This window comes from Branchiostoma floridae, chromosome 1 (genome assembly GCF_000003815.2).
Source record: "Branchiostoma floridae strain S238N-H82 chromosome 1, Bfl_VNyyK, whole genome shotgun sequence".
Lineage (NCBI taxonomy): Eukaryota > Metazoa > Chordata > Leptocardii > Amphioxiformes > Branchiostomatidae > Branchiostoma > Branchiostoma floridae.
This window is the reverse complement of record NC_049979.1, coordinates 10,316,112-10,331,297: the sequence shown is the minus strand read 5'-3', so window position 1 is coordinate 10,331,297 and position 15,186 is coordinate 10,316,112. Positions and strand designations below refer to the sequence as shown.

The window sequence follows — 15,186 nt, the reverse complement described above, 5'->3', positions numbered from 1 at the left end:
CTATGCTGCTACCAACCTATACAAATATAAAGTGTTTGCTTAATAGAAAATGTGCATAAATGTAACAATACTATTATAATTTATATGCATCAGTTGTTAATGTTCATCTTCTTAATTGTATTTGCATATAATGTTACAGAAGTTAATAAAAAGTCGTTGCAAATACCAATAAGTGTCTGATGTTACCATTATAGAAATGAGTCCGAACCTCGAGATGTGATAAACTACTGCAACATGTGTCCTGTTTACATACATGTGTCCTGTTTCACCTAAAGAGAGACAGCTTCACTCCTGGGTAATCATGCCTGGTTCCCTGGAGCTGCCCGGTGATGAACTGGTCCTGCTGGACTACCTGGCCTATGGCATGATAGCCGTGTCCATCCCTACCTGCTTCCTCCTCACCTTTGTCACCACGGCGCTGTACGGTCGCAACTCGACACAGTTCATCGTGCCAGGCTTCCTGCCCGCGCGTGTGGCGTGGGTGATACAGGAGCTGCCTGCGTTTGTGGTGCCGTGTCTCCTCCTCCTGACCACACAGGCAGACAGGATCGGTTATCTTCCCAACAGACTACTGCTGGCCCTGTACATGGTCCACTACTTCCACAGGTATGCGCACTGGTTATGTCTGGTCATGGATTATTTTGGTTTGTCAACATTTGTTTGACAATTAGCTGGTTGGATATTCTCTTATGTTACAATTTTAAGACTTAATATCCGTGCACAAAATAAAGCGCTTACCAACAAGCTTTCGTTCAGTCCTCTGATCCTTCTCAGTTAAAATGACCCAACACCTAAGTCACACATCCGGAACAGAAGTGTGACGTCAGCAAAGGGTCAAAGGTGCTTGGCAGTCGGTATCAGCCTCCTCTCAGTTGAGAGAAGGTTAGTGGGCTTTGATATAAATGGACTCTTTCATTCCCCTGAGAAAGTAATCCGCTCTGGATGTAATATTGACTACTTATGAACTTACATTCATGGATATTCTCTTGTTTTAAAGTTTTGTGAGTCTTAGCATTATAAATGCATTTTTGTGTGCAGTCCACTATGGATATGGATGTAAATGTCAGTGAAAGAATTCTCATTGTACATGAGCTTCTTATCTTTTTCTCCCTTCAGGTCATTAATCTTCCCAATGCTGATCCGTGGAGGAAAGCCTACCCCCCTGGTTCCCTTCCTCCTTGCCCTCCTGTTCTGTGTGTACAATGGTTACATGCAGGCCAGGTACCTGTCCCAGTATGCACGGTACCCAGACGGCTGGCTGACTGATCCCAGGTTTATTGTAGGTGTGTATCATGTATCTCTTTCTACTTAACATGACTGGTGTGGTTACTCAAGCAAGTGGATAGAACTTGGAAATTCTGACAGAAACCTGCACTGAGCTGTGATGACATGTATGTGTCATGTTGTATCATGTACATTGTTTCTGTTTCAGGGATCCTCATGTTTGCTGTTGGAATGGCCATAAACATTCACTCAGACCACATTCTGCGCAACCTCAGGAAGCCTGGGGAGACGGGCTACAAGATTCCACAAGGTACACACTGTTCTACAACCCTTTGTCTGGGACAGGATAATGTTTTATGTTGGTCAGATTCATATAGCAATATCCTGGTGATTAAAGACCATCATTAGTTCAGAAACAAGACCTTCAGACGGCCACACCATACTAGAAATCTATGTCCATTCTGTGTTGATATGCAGCACTCCAGATCTGTATAGTATGTCATAGGCAATTCTCAAGAGACCATCTGTGTGCCCCTAGAGGATTGACTTCTGATGTGACTTCTAATGTGACCTAACAGTGTGTGATGATGCTCTGTTACACAAAGTACATGTATAATTGTCCAGTATACATTGTACATAACGTCATATGTCATTGTTCATTTATGTCTAAGAAGATCTATTAGGGCTATAGAATGAAAAGGCTTTAGTGCATGTACTGAATTAAAAAGAATTGAGAAGGTGCCATGCATAACTAACATTAAATGTCTAAGATTATTACATGTGCATTGTGTGAGATATGTGCATTTGTTCCCAGAGTTGTCAGCTGAGGTCAACATATACACTTACAGAAGAGCTCACTTTCTGTACTGGTGGTGTTAAATTGACGTCATGCAGAGTGTCAGGATGTATCTTTTATTTCAAAAAGTAGCTCATCTTGCATCTACAGATACTGATTTTTGTTGTGTTCTTCATGGATACCACAGGAGGAATGTTTACATATGTTTCTGGTGCCAACTTCTTCGGTGAGACGTTGGAGTGGGCAGGGTTTGCAGTGGCATGCTGGTCCCTCCAGGCTGTGGCTTTTGCCACGTTCACTGCTCTCAATGTTGGACCTCGGGCATTCACTCATCACAAGTAAGGGCTGCTAGCTTTCTGTTTGAAGTATACTTTTGTTTGTATAATAAGACTGTGTGCTTGTTTCTTTGTGTGTGTAGATTAGAGGGCAGATAGACTGATGAAACCATATTGTACATAGAGCCATGGGCAATATTGCATTGTACTTGTGTTGTATGCTTTTATTCACCTTGAACTTCCCCTGTCCCAATGTAGGTGGTACCTGCAGAAGTTTGACAACTACCCCAAGGACAGAGCAGCTATCGTCCCCTTCTTGTTGTGAGCTTCTCTGTCTAACATAGTAAACCACACAACTTCAAATTCCTGCCATACAAGCAGAGAATGGCCAGGCAGCACTCACCACTCAGGAACTACTAAAGCTTAAAAGACTATCCCAAGTTAGTTGTCATCTGCACATGCTGTGTAAATATCCGCACGTGGTATGTCAAGATAGTTGTGACAGGTTGAAATAAACAGATACATGTATTTAGGATGATTAGCAGGTATTGATAAAAATACATTTTTACACGTTCCTTCTGTTGTGTTTTTCTGTCCAGTGACATACCCTGTTGGATGTACAATATGTGCAGTTTTAAAGTATTGGTACTTTATAACAAAGACTTTGCAATCTTAGTCTCAGTAATGAAAGTCTCAATTTTTAATAAATTGGATAAGATATGAAACATTTTTTACTCAGGAGAAGTTTTTGATTTAGATTTTGTTCTCATGACAGACTCTGTATCAATTGTATTAGGTTTGCTATTGTGTGCTCAGGAACAAAGATGTTACGATAATTGACTATAGAAGTTTGATTTGAGAACATCATGTGCCAAATGTACATGAAGAACTGGGACTGCTACAACAGGGTTTTTAAAGACAATGATGTATGTGTTGTTTGTATAACTCATCTATATTGTAAACTAAACTTAAGCATGTTTTTGCAACATGTGTTCTTTTTATAAATTAAAACATACAATAGCTATTGCCTACAAGAGTCCACTATGTTGACTGCTATTTGGTAAGTCTGTAAGTATTTCTGCAGGTCATTTATTAGAAAGGCAAGTTGGACCATTTCATGCATGTTGTAACATGTGGCTGCATGCTGGTTTGCAATGTTTGTAATTGTATGGATGCTGTGTTAGAAGTCATTGCAGGCCTACATTTATTCCTTTTATGTAGCCGCACAAAAACAACTAACTTTATTGTATACAAGTTAGATAGGCAGCCCATGATATGCGGGAGCTTAAGTTGCCAAACCGTTGCACATTGATGAACTCAACAAACATATCGAGAGGAATAGGGGTTACCCGGTGTGCTATCTGAACAGGCATCATTAGATTTCGTCACAGTCTGAGATCGGCCACTTCATCTTTTTATTGCATAGTAATGCCCAACAAGGAAATATTCACCTGTTGTTGGCGGTATCAGATGTTTACAGCAAAACTGCTGGCGTCCTTATTGGGTGTTATCTAAGGACAGCATGTTGTCTTCAAGATCCCGCTCTCTGGAGCTCTCATAATCTCCGAAGACATGGCAGGTGGTGCGGAATAATCCGGAACTAATCAGGCGAGATCAGACTTCCTTTCACTACGGAAATTAACCTGGTTGTCACCGTGATTAACTGTTGGATTAGCAGAGGCATCTGAACATGCTTATTATTAGAACATGCATGTTTTGTTGTTACGATCCGTACCCTTTACTTGTCTTTTTTTCAATTTGTCATTTAACTGTCGTTTTTTTCTCGTTGTCCTTTATGCTCTGTGCGTTGCTGACCAGGATCAGACAAAAATGCGCAACAAGACCCTGCCATTATAAAAACTATCAGAACATTTATACCATGTATATAATCTACACTCATTTACGCTTTTCTCTCGTATAACACTCTGGTAGCTTAGTTGTTTTAAGGGCACAGAATTTTGTCCAACATAACGGGGAATCCGCGAAAGTGCAATCAACAAGACCTGGTCACTGTCCTTGGTGCTGAAACGTAACCTGGTCTAACGCTTTCCTAACAAGGTTTTCCGGTAAGTTTGTATCGTTTGAAAATCCCCCAAATTGTATTTTGTAATACTGATCCAACAAGTCGTGGGAATTCCATGCTTGATAATACTTTCCTTGTAGACATGTTGTATCGTTTGATGATCTCTCAATGCGCATTCGTTCAGTCAATAAGTCAACAGGATGCACATGCTGTGCTTCATCTCCGTGGAACAGGAGGCTCTAGGGAAAACACATCTAAACACCGCAGTTGCCGAGATAACGCCACCACCCAGCTGTGAAACGTGACCAGTTCATCCCCATCTAATTATCTTCTACTTCATACCCAATTATCTAAGGCACCTGATGCATTTCCTACCTTAAGAAGTAAGCTTCTTCTGGGCAGCTCGCGGCACAGACGGGCAGCTGAGCTGGGAGGGACAAGTGCGAGCCATCTTCGTCTCTCGGCGGACTGCCACTTCAGTAGTGAAGTCAACAGGTGACAATCTTTCTTTAATGATTAAAACTATAAAGTGCACACAGTGCCAGGCCTAAGCCTACATATGTAGTTGTTTTCATTAGTGACAAAGTCTGGCTTTTATAGCCCAAATATTCAGACTGAGCTACTTGAAACAGGTATTGTAGGTGTCAGGCGCACACATGCTTGTGGGTAATCAGACAGGCTCACTTTGTGTCAGTTGCCCGTATGTTACTAAATCCTGTAGTTTTATAGCGTTATGCACGTCGTCATCGTGGCATATCTTTATATATCGTGCTAAAAGAACGGATTGAATGGAAAACAGATTGCGAAACAATTCTTAATCTCCTACGGTCATAATGTCAAGCTCCCAATCTCATGCTAATCAAAAAGTGGCTTACAAACAAGGTGTTGCGTTGTATAACGCAAGAACGTTGCGCTCGTAGTCTTGATTTTTCTTTTTCACTCGTGGTTGCAGGTGCAGATATGTCAGGGACACGAGCTTCGCTTTTGTGGCTGCTTGTATTTTCCGCCATCGCCATGCTTTACGCGGAAGAAGTCAGTTCTCTCAGTAGAGGGGTCCGCCCTCCCGTGTCCGAACCAGACGGCGCGGTAGGATGTTCCCTCCAGGCGAACCGTCCAAAGCCGGCTGATCCCGATGCCGGTAGAAGTAGGCAGAGACGGAGAGGTCTCCCTTCGAGACTGCCGCCGTTCCTCGTTGGACGAGTACCGCCAAGACGTTGGTATCCCGAGAGCACCCCACACACGCACGGGACATCGGCTGCAGCCATCGCAGTGGGAGCTACCACGGAGCCGGTTGTAACCGAAAGCGTCGCTGTTGCAACGGAACCTGTACAGACAGTACACCCGGCCACGCACGCTGACAAGACAGATCAACGGGAAAAGGGCGACGAAGAACATGGTAGGTACTGGTCGGTCTTTAAACAATTCTTTACGGTATTCATAGACTTGCATGTAGTATGGAGCTCATTTTGGTACCCCCGCTTGTGTTACCAGCATGGCATACAAAATATGTCTACAGGCAGATCTCGACCTAGTCACTCAGACCCGAATCTAGGTCGTAAGCCAGGGACGTCTTCAGTTATTGTAAACGTGCAATACCTGTATGCCTTGTCATGTAGGGCTGTCATGTAGGCCTTTAGAATGGCCCAAGTATATTTGAATCCCATTGCTGAGACAGTGAAAACAACAGATTAGACAATATGATACAATCGTGCATTTATCTATTTAAAGTTCCCCGAGCTTAGAAAAAAAAGTTTAGGAAAAAATGTCGATATCAAATGTAAAAAAAAACAAGAGTTGGAATATTTACATGCCATTTTTTTACGATGTTATGAAGCATCAGAAGCAGACCATGTGTAAAGCATGTATTTTGACAAGATAAAAAGTATATACTAGTATGCATGTTAAGAAATAGAGAGACAGAATTAGAGTTTGCCATGGCAGTCCAGTACTAGACAAAGTTTGCTCCACAGGCGAGTTTGCCGGTTGCGGGGAGCTGGAGAGCTGTGCGGGTAGGTGCGGTGAGTGGAACAGCACCTTCAACTGCCAGTGCGACCCCGACTGCCACGAGTTCGACGACTGCTGCCGAGATCATCACACCGAGTGTGGAACGACGAGCAACGTCACAGGCGGCGACCGTGGGCCTGTCAAGGTCATAATGGCGGACTCCTGCCGCTGGCGATGTGAGGACGACACGTCAGACTGGCCCTGCTCCTGCGTGGCTGGGTGCGTGAGGGCCGGGAACTGTTGTGCTGATCACCACCTTTTCTGCACGCGGAACGGCACAAGAGAGGAGGAACATCCCGACGACAGGAAGCCCCTGAAATGTATCGGCACTCCCGGGTTCCACGGCTACTACTGGATGGTGGCAACCTGCCCACCGGCCGTCCAGGACGCCACTGTACGGAATATGTGCGAGGGCCCGTCCGATCCAGATGAAGATGCGTTGCGTCACCTGCCGGTGTTCGACCCCACAACAGGTACATCCTACCGGAACCTGTACTGTGCATACTGTAATAACGCCACCAAGAAACTGTCGTGGGTAGGGTATGTCATGTGCTCCATGGGGGGAACAATACGGAGAATGGTTAGTCGCCCTGTAAACAATCCATTCTGTGATTGGGAATTGGTTCCACGAGTCATGGAGCGATCTTGTGTACCAAGAAGCATAGATAAAAGCCCAAACAGCAGCTGTGATAGGGACAGGTGTTTTTCTTACACAGCCAATGTGTACCTACATGGCCCAACTGGTGTCAAGAAATATCGTAACATCGATTGCGCTCGCTGTGCCTCCGCCAGCCTGTGGCCTAATGTCACTTGCTTTAGCGATGAGGCCTCCGAGTTGGATCTTGGGTACGCCCGCGCACAAAGCATTCGAATCCTATTCGACTTCTCCGAAATGAGCAGAACTAAGACACAGTTGAACGACCGTACTGGGACTAGGTCATGTCCTTTCGGCAAGGTGTACGATCCATTTCGATTGTCCTGTCGAAGTCTCGTACATGATGAAAGTTTCAGACATACGATCTTCAACATTACAGGCGCCAGATTAGGAAAAATTAATACAAAATCTAGACCCCCAATAAAAGGGAATATGCAATCTGACAACAGCGAAGATACCACTCAGACGAGTGGTATCTCTTTGTTACCGTCCACCAACCCAATCGACTTCGGCAGACGCCCCACTGAGGAATCACCGACATACACTACATGGCCAAATGTCCAATCCTTGCCCACCATTATGCTTCCTTTGTCTTGGACGGGGTACAGTCTTAATCGTAGCGAATAGTTCTTCCATGCTCCTACTTCTAGTGTTTGGCTTAATCCACACCCTGATCGGTAAAAGCCGCCGGTCGCCAGGTTCTGTGTTACGGCTGCACCTGGTATTGGCTCTCTTCCTGTTCCACGGCGGTCAGACAGCGGGGCAGGTTGTGGACTCCTCCGGGGGACCCTGGAAGATGATTGTTGCATGCACAATGCTGTTCTGCCTTGTTTCAAAACTTACGGCTACCATCAAATTTGGTGCAGCCTCCACGCGATGTAGACCCACAGGTTTGTCCGCTACCACGGCGTGTGCCCCTCTGGTGCTCATCTGGGCAGTGTCCGGCGTTGTTACCCTCACCGCAATCATCCTGTATGACCCACAGCCACCATGTTTCGGACCCTCCCACGGTCCGTTTGATGGCGTTATCTCTTGTTCTACGGCACCGTACGCGACTATTACCTCCTATGGCGGCGTCCTGCTCCTCAGCACCGCAGCCGACGTGTTCTTCACGTCAGCCATCTGCCGCTCCCGTCTGACGACTCGGCGCCCGAAGTTGTCCAAGAAAGAACTAATGGAAGCGTTTTGGATATCTGCTCTGCTGACTGTCGTCTTCACATCCAACCTGATCATCTCTGCCTTCTCCTTCCAGACGGTGAGTTACGTGACGACCCTCGCTTCTTCCCTGCTCGGTAGCCTCGTGGCCGCCGTGTATCTCTTCAACATGGGGACAAAACAGTCGAAAAAGAAGAACCTGGATGGTTGCAATCAGGACGAAAATGCCAGCTCCATGGGATCGTCCATCTCCCTGGTTAGCTTCCGTCAAATTGCACAGTGAATAGTTTCAATGCCTTTCAGGTTCGTCATATCTTACGACGTAGTTTATGGCTTTTTGGTTAGTTTCATGTTGGCCTTGCTTGGGGACATTTGGACGCTGTTCACACCCACGGAAATTTGTCCCATAGTTGGTTCTGATGACTACGGCTGAGGTCACCGGTCCCTATATAAGGGATTGCCTCTAGTTATACCTACTTGTTGGTCGATTAGGTTATAAGCTGTTTTTTTGTTGGTTGGTGGGTTGGTTGGTTGGTTGGTTGGCTGGCTGGTTGGTTGGTCGGTTGGTTGGTTGGTTGGTTGGTTGGTTGGTTGGTTGGTTGGTTGGTTGGTCGGTTGGTTGTTTGGTTGGTTGGTTGGTTGGTTGGTTAACCGGTTAGTAGGTTGGTTGTCTGACTATTTGAATATTTAGTTGGTATTTGGTTGGTTGGATATTTGGTCGGTCGGTGGATCGATTGTTTTCATATCTAGGTGGATATTTAGTTGGTTTGATGTTTGGTTGGATACAGTTATTTGATCGCTTACGTGGTGGGGTACTTGTGTTTGGTTGATCTGTTTGTTTTGAACAAGCTAGATGAAATGGCCGTCACTCTGTATTTTGTGAATATTCATTGCATTGACAAGATGTGTGGAAAAATTCCTTCCGGCATTTTGATCAAGCAATACAAAGTGTAAGCCAATTCTGTATCTGACGTGGGCAAAAACCTTTTAATCGCATTACACTGAGTAACAATTGATAATGCCCTACTACGTCATGTATATTATACTAGCGATTATCTGTTCTGCTGTGCCGATGATGACAACAGTTGTTCCAGATAACCAGTGACCCTTATTGCATAATTAAACATTCCATTTCTCAGAACGATGTTGTGTTGCGTCTCATTTTATTGTTCTAGTTTCTTCCTTATCCTAACGACAAGAAGTCAGTTGCCCATTTACTCACACGGTCTGGTGGTTATACCGGCTATACAGATACAGATACAGATTCCCTCGGCAATATATTCTTCACTAACATGTAATGTTACCTTAAATAAACAATCAGGTACAAAACCGAGTCTATGGCAAACCACAGGACCGAGGTAAGGACTGAGGGAACACCTGCTTATGGGTGTTTCGTGACTGACTAACAGCGACAAAGACGACCACAGGATAACATCTTCACACCGGGAGTGATGGAGCTGCTTAACGCCTTTGGTCACATTTGCGCGGGTACCCGTAGGGGTGCAGCCCTGGTCGGGCCCTAACGCCACACATTTGTCCCTGTGGACTGCTGGGTACCGCGAGGGTGCCTCTCGGTGTGCTCATGATTAGCTTACGGCGTCCATTTGTTATCGGATCCCGACTTAACTCCGAGTTAAAATCAGCCCGGGACCCAACCTTGCCCCAAAATACACCGGTAGCCGCAGGGTGTGCCATGGAGTCCCGAAAGTCACAAAGAATAGCCAATGAATTGCCTGGCAGGGCCCGTTTTTCCGAATGTGACCAAAGCATAACACTGCCCTATTTGTTTCACTGTGTGACGAAATGAATGTGCACTGAAGTATGAGTCACTGAAAGGGTTCGTGCGATTGGTACAGTACTTGTCACAAGCGGTTATGTCTTGGATACAGTGTGATAAATAGGTATGGACATGTACTTGGCTTATATCCCAAATTTCCTTTAGTTTTACATTAGTTTTTTTTCACCCATGTACAAATCGAAAAGTCTGGAGATTGTCGTTTTCTACGATGGTTGTTCCATTTTTACATATTTTAAACGAGAGATCATCTACAGTGATGGCAAGCGCGTAATTTGGTGTACTCTGGACGAGTTTATGTCGCACACTCCACGTAAATGACATGAATATGTTTTATTTTGAGAATACCTGTTCCCTGGCAGCTCCTACCCACTGAGCTTGGTAAATAACAGACTTTAATAGTAATATGCCCAGGGGTCGTGCTGCTGTGTGTTACGTCACTGCATAATGGGCCGCCCGTCAGCCATCCTAAAGAGATAGGGCATCCGCGTCAGGCCGTCTACAAACTCCCTACATTGTAGATTCCCGTCTCCGTCTTCATCCAGCTCCTTGAAGATCTTGTCTGCCACCTCCCGTAAGTCCGTCTCGGCCAGCTCTAGCTCCTCTAAGGTGGCGTCAGGGCTCCTCAGCTCGTACATCAGCTGTGCAGGCGGCAAATGTAACGCGTTAAAATGTGCAGTCTACACTTCAATGATATTAGCAATAGCCTGCATGGCAGAGTGTCTATATTACACTCCAATAAATCCAAACTACTATATCATTAGAACTGAGGTCTGAAATACTACATTACATTATATCATGTTTTGTTACCTGAACCCCCTTGGAAATCAGCAAACATTCTGAAGGGGCTTCCCGGGTGTCTTCAAGATGAAATAAATTGATAAGATTCTTGGTAAAGACAAAGATGATAATGTTTTTTTGCAAATGGTACCTCTCATGGTAGAATGATAGATTTTGAAAGCTTATAGCTACCCGGAACTTCATTTGATAAGAATTTGATGCCAAACGAAGAGAACTGTGACTGACGTTAATGAACTGATTGGCTTACGTTATTATTTTCCACTTGTTACTGCAGTGGTAATTGGTATTCGTGTCATATGTGTGCTCTGGCATATCTGTCAAATTTGTACTTAATTACAAAGTACAGCAGTACTCTCTCTTTATAATCCCTGTAGTATCGGGTCAAAGTTAGTGGTGTTGGCAAGCTCGGCACGTGCGCACTGGTAAGCACCCCACACTGTGAGACCAGCATATAGACACTGTGCGCGGACTAGACTTATCCAACTCTCGTGCCTGACAAGTCCCCCCCCCCCCCGGTGTCTGTGTAAATGCGTGTCGTTAAATATTAATGTAGCAAAACAAAGTATCTTGCTTATTTAGATTTACATTGCTAAAGGACCACAAAGTGAGGCGGTTCAACGCCTCGACATTTATAGCAGCGTACACATAGAAGGTAGGTTCACAAATTGAATGTGTTTGAGTTCAGGGTACAATCTGGAAAATATGAGAAAACTAATTTTTGGGCTAGTTCTCTTTTAAAATTAGCTCATATTTGACGCCCAGCGGAGGTCATAGAACTGCAGCCAACGCACAGGCGGCAGCCGTGAACAGTATCAAGGCGCAAATTCACACAGACCGAATAAACATCGCAAGTTAGAGCAACTTATACAGTCTCATATGATGATGATGATACAGTCTCAAAATCATTGCATTCCTCTAACTTTCACCACAGTTTCCACCTGTACCGTGACTCATTGATTCTTGCCCGAAATAATTTTTGATCCACGGGATCTCGGCTAGATCCTGTGTTTTGTGACCTTAACGTGGGGTTGATGAGATGAAGCCTTTTACTGTGGAGATGAGCTGCAGGGTTCCGGGTGGAATGAGCGCAGATCCCACGTTATGTTCAGGGCTTACTGTTAAAGCTTTAAAGACATGCTCGCGTGCCTTCATTTCTTATAGATATTTTAATCATGTAGTCCCCGCGGAAGTAAAGAGAACGCAAGCAATCCAATTAAGAACAGGTGAAACCTGACAGGTGATAATTAGGGATGCCTCGTATGTATTTAAACGAGAAGAACACGCATACACGAGGCAGATACGAACGTTCGTCACCGGACGAAGGAAGCGCGAGGAAAGCAGCAAGGTTTAACGACCTCGATGCCAAGGGTATACCACCACCCCGCCCGGCCTGACGCGGCTAAGGGACAAGTAGGAGACCACGCTTCGGTTCGCAAAGCCGCCCAGTGCCTGGAGACTTGCTGTCGCCACGGATAGCGACAGGTCGACCAGCCGAGCCGCGTCAGGGCCTTGGGGGAAGAGTGTGCGGCAGGTGAACGGAGAATTGAGCGCTGCAAGTATTGGACATTTTCTGATTGTTTAGTTGCTCTCCATGTTTGCTTTTTACTATAAGGGCCTTGGTACGAGTATTGCACTGAATTGACCATGTGTACTGCAAATTTGGACTGGTAGACGGTCATTAACATAACAATCTTGGAACGGAAGGAATTTGGCCACGTAGTTTATACCGATAACAATTGTGGACACGGTGGCCCAGGGACCGAAAGGATTTGGCCATATAGTTTATATAAGTTTGAGTTAAGAATTTGGCAATGGAATGGAAGCAATTGGCCACGTAATTTTTAACCTGGACGGGGAGTATTGTTGTAGAAAATGTGGCAATGGAAGGAATGCGGCCATGGAATGGATTGGAATTTGGCCATGTAATTGAAGGAGTTCGGCCACGGAATGGATTGGAATTTGGCCATGTAATTGAAGGAGTTCGGCCACGGAATGGATTGGAATTTGGCCATGTAATTAACGGAATGCGGCCATGGAATGGATTGGAATTTGGCCATGTATTGAAGGAATTCGGCCACGGAATGGATTGGAATTTGGCCATGTAATTGAAGGAGTTCGGCCACGGAATGGATTGGAATTTGGCCATGTAATTAAAGGAATGCGGCCATGGAATGGATTGGAATTTGGCCATGTATTGAAGGAATTCGGCCACGGAATGGATTGGAATTTGGCCATGTAATTAAAGGAAGTCGGCCACGGAATGGATTGGAATTTGGCCATGTAATTAAAGGAAGTCGGCCACGGAATGGATTGGAATTTGGCCATGTAATTAAAGGAATTCGGCCACGGAATGGATTGGAATTTGGCCATGTAATGGAAAGAAGTTGACCAAGGAATGGAAGGAATTTGGCCATGGAACTTGTAACCTGGACGAGCCAGGTATATGTTAACAATAGGGCAACGAGAGTAATTTGGCCATGGAATGGAGAAGATGTTGGCGTCTCACTGGAGAAGATGTTGGCGTCTCACTGTATAGGTGAGGTTTGTGTTGAGTGTTGATTGGAATGGAAGGAATTCGGCCATGTAATGTGTAAGCTGAACTGGGAGTCAGGTATTGAGGAACACAATGGTGTAATGGAAGGAATTTGCCCATGGAATGGAAAGATTTTGTTCACGTAATTTGTAAGTTTGGACTTAGAGCACGGTATGAATGAAAACAATGGTGGAATGGAAGTAGTAAATTCACATGTTATTGAAAAAAAAAGTGGCATTTGGTTGTGGTGGATTAATGGTACAAATAGTTACAGTACGTTGCTAAACATTACTCGAAGAGGTACCATAAGAACAAATTCGGAAGTTTCAATCCATTGTGTTGCCATGGTTACTTTGACATGAAAGGGAGCAAGTGTATCGCTACAGTTGACATTGCTTATGCAAAGCTGGCAAGTTCCTACAACAGGAGAAGATGTTGGCGTCTCACTGTATAGGTGAGGTTTGTGTTGAGTACTTTTTTTGACATACGGCGGTGCAATAATTGATCAGGTTAGAAATCCCAGACTATGTAAATTAGAAAGGCGGGTTCATGATGATTCCTTTTCGCACTTAGGGGAGGTAGTCATGCACTCTGGCGACCAGGTCATTCTGAGCCTCAGTACCTGGGGTGCTGACACGCCTCCTCTCCTCCAAATTTTGTTTCATGCTCGTTAATACTAGGTGATGGTTACGTCACCGGGATGAAACATCACGTCGGAAATTATGGGGTAGTAGACCCTACTCACAATCACGGGCACCTCTCCCTGCCACCCGTTAAATAGATTTGGAGGGGGAGGCGTGTCAGCGCCACAGGAGAGGCGGAGTTTGTGACAAACAACACATATACGGCGAATCTGATATATAGGATGTAATACTCTGTTGAGAGAAGCGTAGGCACAGGCCCTGACACTGTGGATAGGATGAAGAGTGACAGTTAAAATCTTAATTTTAAAGATGAAATTTGAACAAGGTTGTTTGTCAAAACTGTTACAGGTACACGTTGTGTTGTCCTGATTATGCAACACCGCGACATTTGAGTAGAGAAAGGTTTGGAAAATCGGGAAGGTTTGGGAGGATAAGACAGTGTAAGGCAAGGATAAGGTTTGGGAAAATATAAGGTTTGGGGATTAGAGAATGATATGAGGTTTGGGAAAATGGAGAAGGAGGGGATAATATTCGGGGTGTAAGGAGAGGTGATTTGGGTGTCACAGAAAGAGAGGTCATAGGGAAGAGGAAAGACGAAGGAGGTGCAGAAACGTCCCACTTACACCCAATATCATTCCCCATACCTAACATGTGAGATGTCTTCTGTACTGTAGCGGAGGACTACATGATTGAGATATAGTCATATTTTAATCATGTAGTCCCCGCGGAAGTAAAGAGAACGCAAGCAATCCAATTAAGAACAGGTGAAACCTGACAGGTGATAATTAGGGATGCCTCGTATGTATTTAAACGAGAAGAACACGCATACACGAGGCAGATACGAACGTTCGGAACAAGGGCGACGGAAGAGGGAGGGATAGCAGCAAAGAAGCCAGAAGGGGAAAGGGGGTTGGGGGATCGGAAGGGGTGTGGTAAACCGCCTACATGTGAGCGATTTAAAAGGCCCACCCGCCCGCCCTTATTTGCATAGTAGATCAAACTGGAAGTCCAAGACTCCGTCAGTGCAGAAACGTCCCACTTACACCCAATATCATTCCCCATACCTAACATGTGAGATGTCTTCTGTACTGTAGCGGAGGACTACATGATTGAGATATAGTCAGAAGCTTATGACATCTCGTTATGGGGGATATGGATATGGCCTGCCAAAGATGGAAACTTTAAAGAAACTGCCCGAAGTTGTAATATCTTCCTTGCAGGCTACCGGCAAAAATATTTTCACGGTTAGTTGAAAGAGCAACCAGCTTCTGGTCTGAATAG

General features: G+C 44.9%; 2 protein-coding genes across 2 annotated transcripts; both read left to right on the top strand.

The window, feature by feature from the left end:
- Nucleotides 1–258: 258 nt before the first annotated feature.
- LOC118421028 (3-oxo-5-alpha-steroid 4-dehydrogenase 1-like) lies at nucleotides 259–3,322 on the top strand. The gene is made up of 5 exons (XM_035828175.1): nucleotides 259–606; nucleotides 1,117–1,283; nucleotides 1,433–1,534; nucleotides 2,208–2,358; nucleotides 2,554–3,322. The coding sequence occupies exons 1-5, from the start codon at nucleotides 302–304 to the stop codon at nucleotides 2,618–2,620; spliced, it is 792 nt and encodes a 263-aa protein (XP_035684068.1). The 5' UTR covers nucleotides 259–301; the 3' UTR covers nucleotides 2,621–3,322.
- Nucleotides 3,323–3,494: 172 nt separating this feature from the next.
- On the top strand, nucleotides 3,495–8,608 carry LOC118421020. The gene is made up of 3 exons (XM_035828163.1): nucleotides 3,495–4,813; nucleotides 5,271–5,714; nucleotides 6,289–8,608. The coding sequence occupies exons 2-3, from the start codon at nucleotides 5,279–5,281 to the stop codon at nucleotides 7,602–7,604; spliced, it is 1,752 nt and encodes a 583-aa protein (XP_035684056.1). The 5' UTR covers nucleotides 3,495–4,813; nucleotides 5,271–5,278; the 3' UTR covers nucleotides 7,605–8,608.
- The last annotated feature ends 6,578 nt before the right edge of the window (nucleotides 8,609–15,186 follow it).

What these genes read in the sequence shown, in the direction of transcription:
- LOC118421028 (XM_035828175.1), top strand. Translation starts at nt 302, where the DNA reads ATGCCTGGTTCCCTGGAGCTGCCCGGTGATGAACTGGTCCTGCTGGAC. An exon ending in ATGGTCCACTACTTCCACAG is followed by an intron (nt 607 to 1,116) that starts GTATGCGCACTG and finishes TTCTCCCTTCAG; the next exon opens with GTCATTAATCTTCCCAATGC. An exon ending in TGATCCCAGGTTTATTGTAG is followed by an intron (nt 1,284 to 1,432) that starts GTGTGTATCATG and finishes TTTCTGTTTCAG; the next exon opens with GGATCCTCATGTTTGCTGTT.
- LOC118421020 (XM_035828163.1), top strand. Translation starts at nt 5,279, where the DNA reads ATGTCAGGGACACGAGCTTCGCTTTTGTGGCTGCTTGTATTTTCCGCC. An exon ending in AAAGGGCGACGAAGAACATG is followed by an intron (nt 5,715 to 6,288) that starts GTAGGTACTGGT and finishes TTTGCTCCACAG; the next exon opens with GCGAGTTTGCCGGTTGCGGG.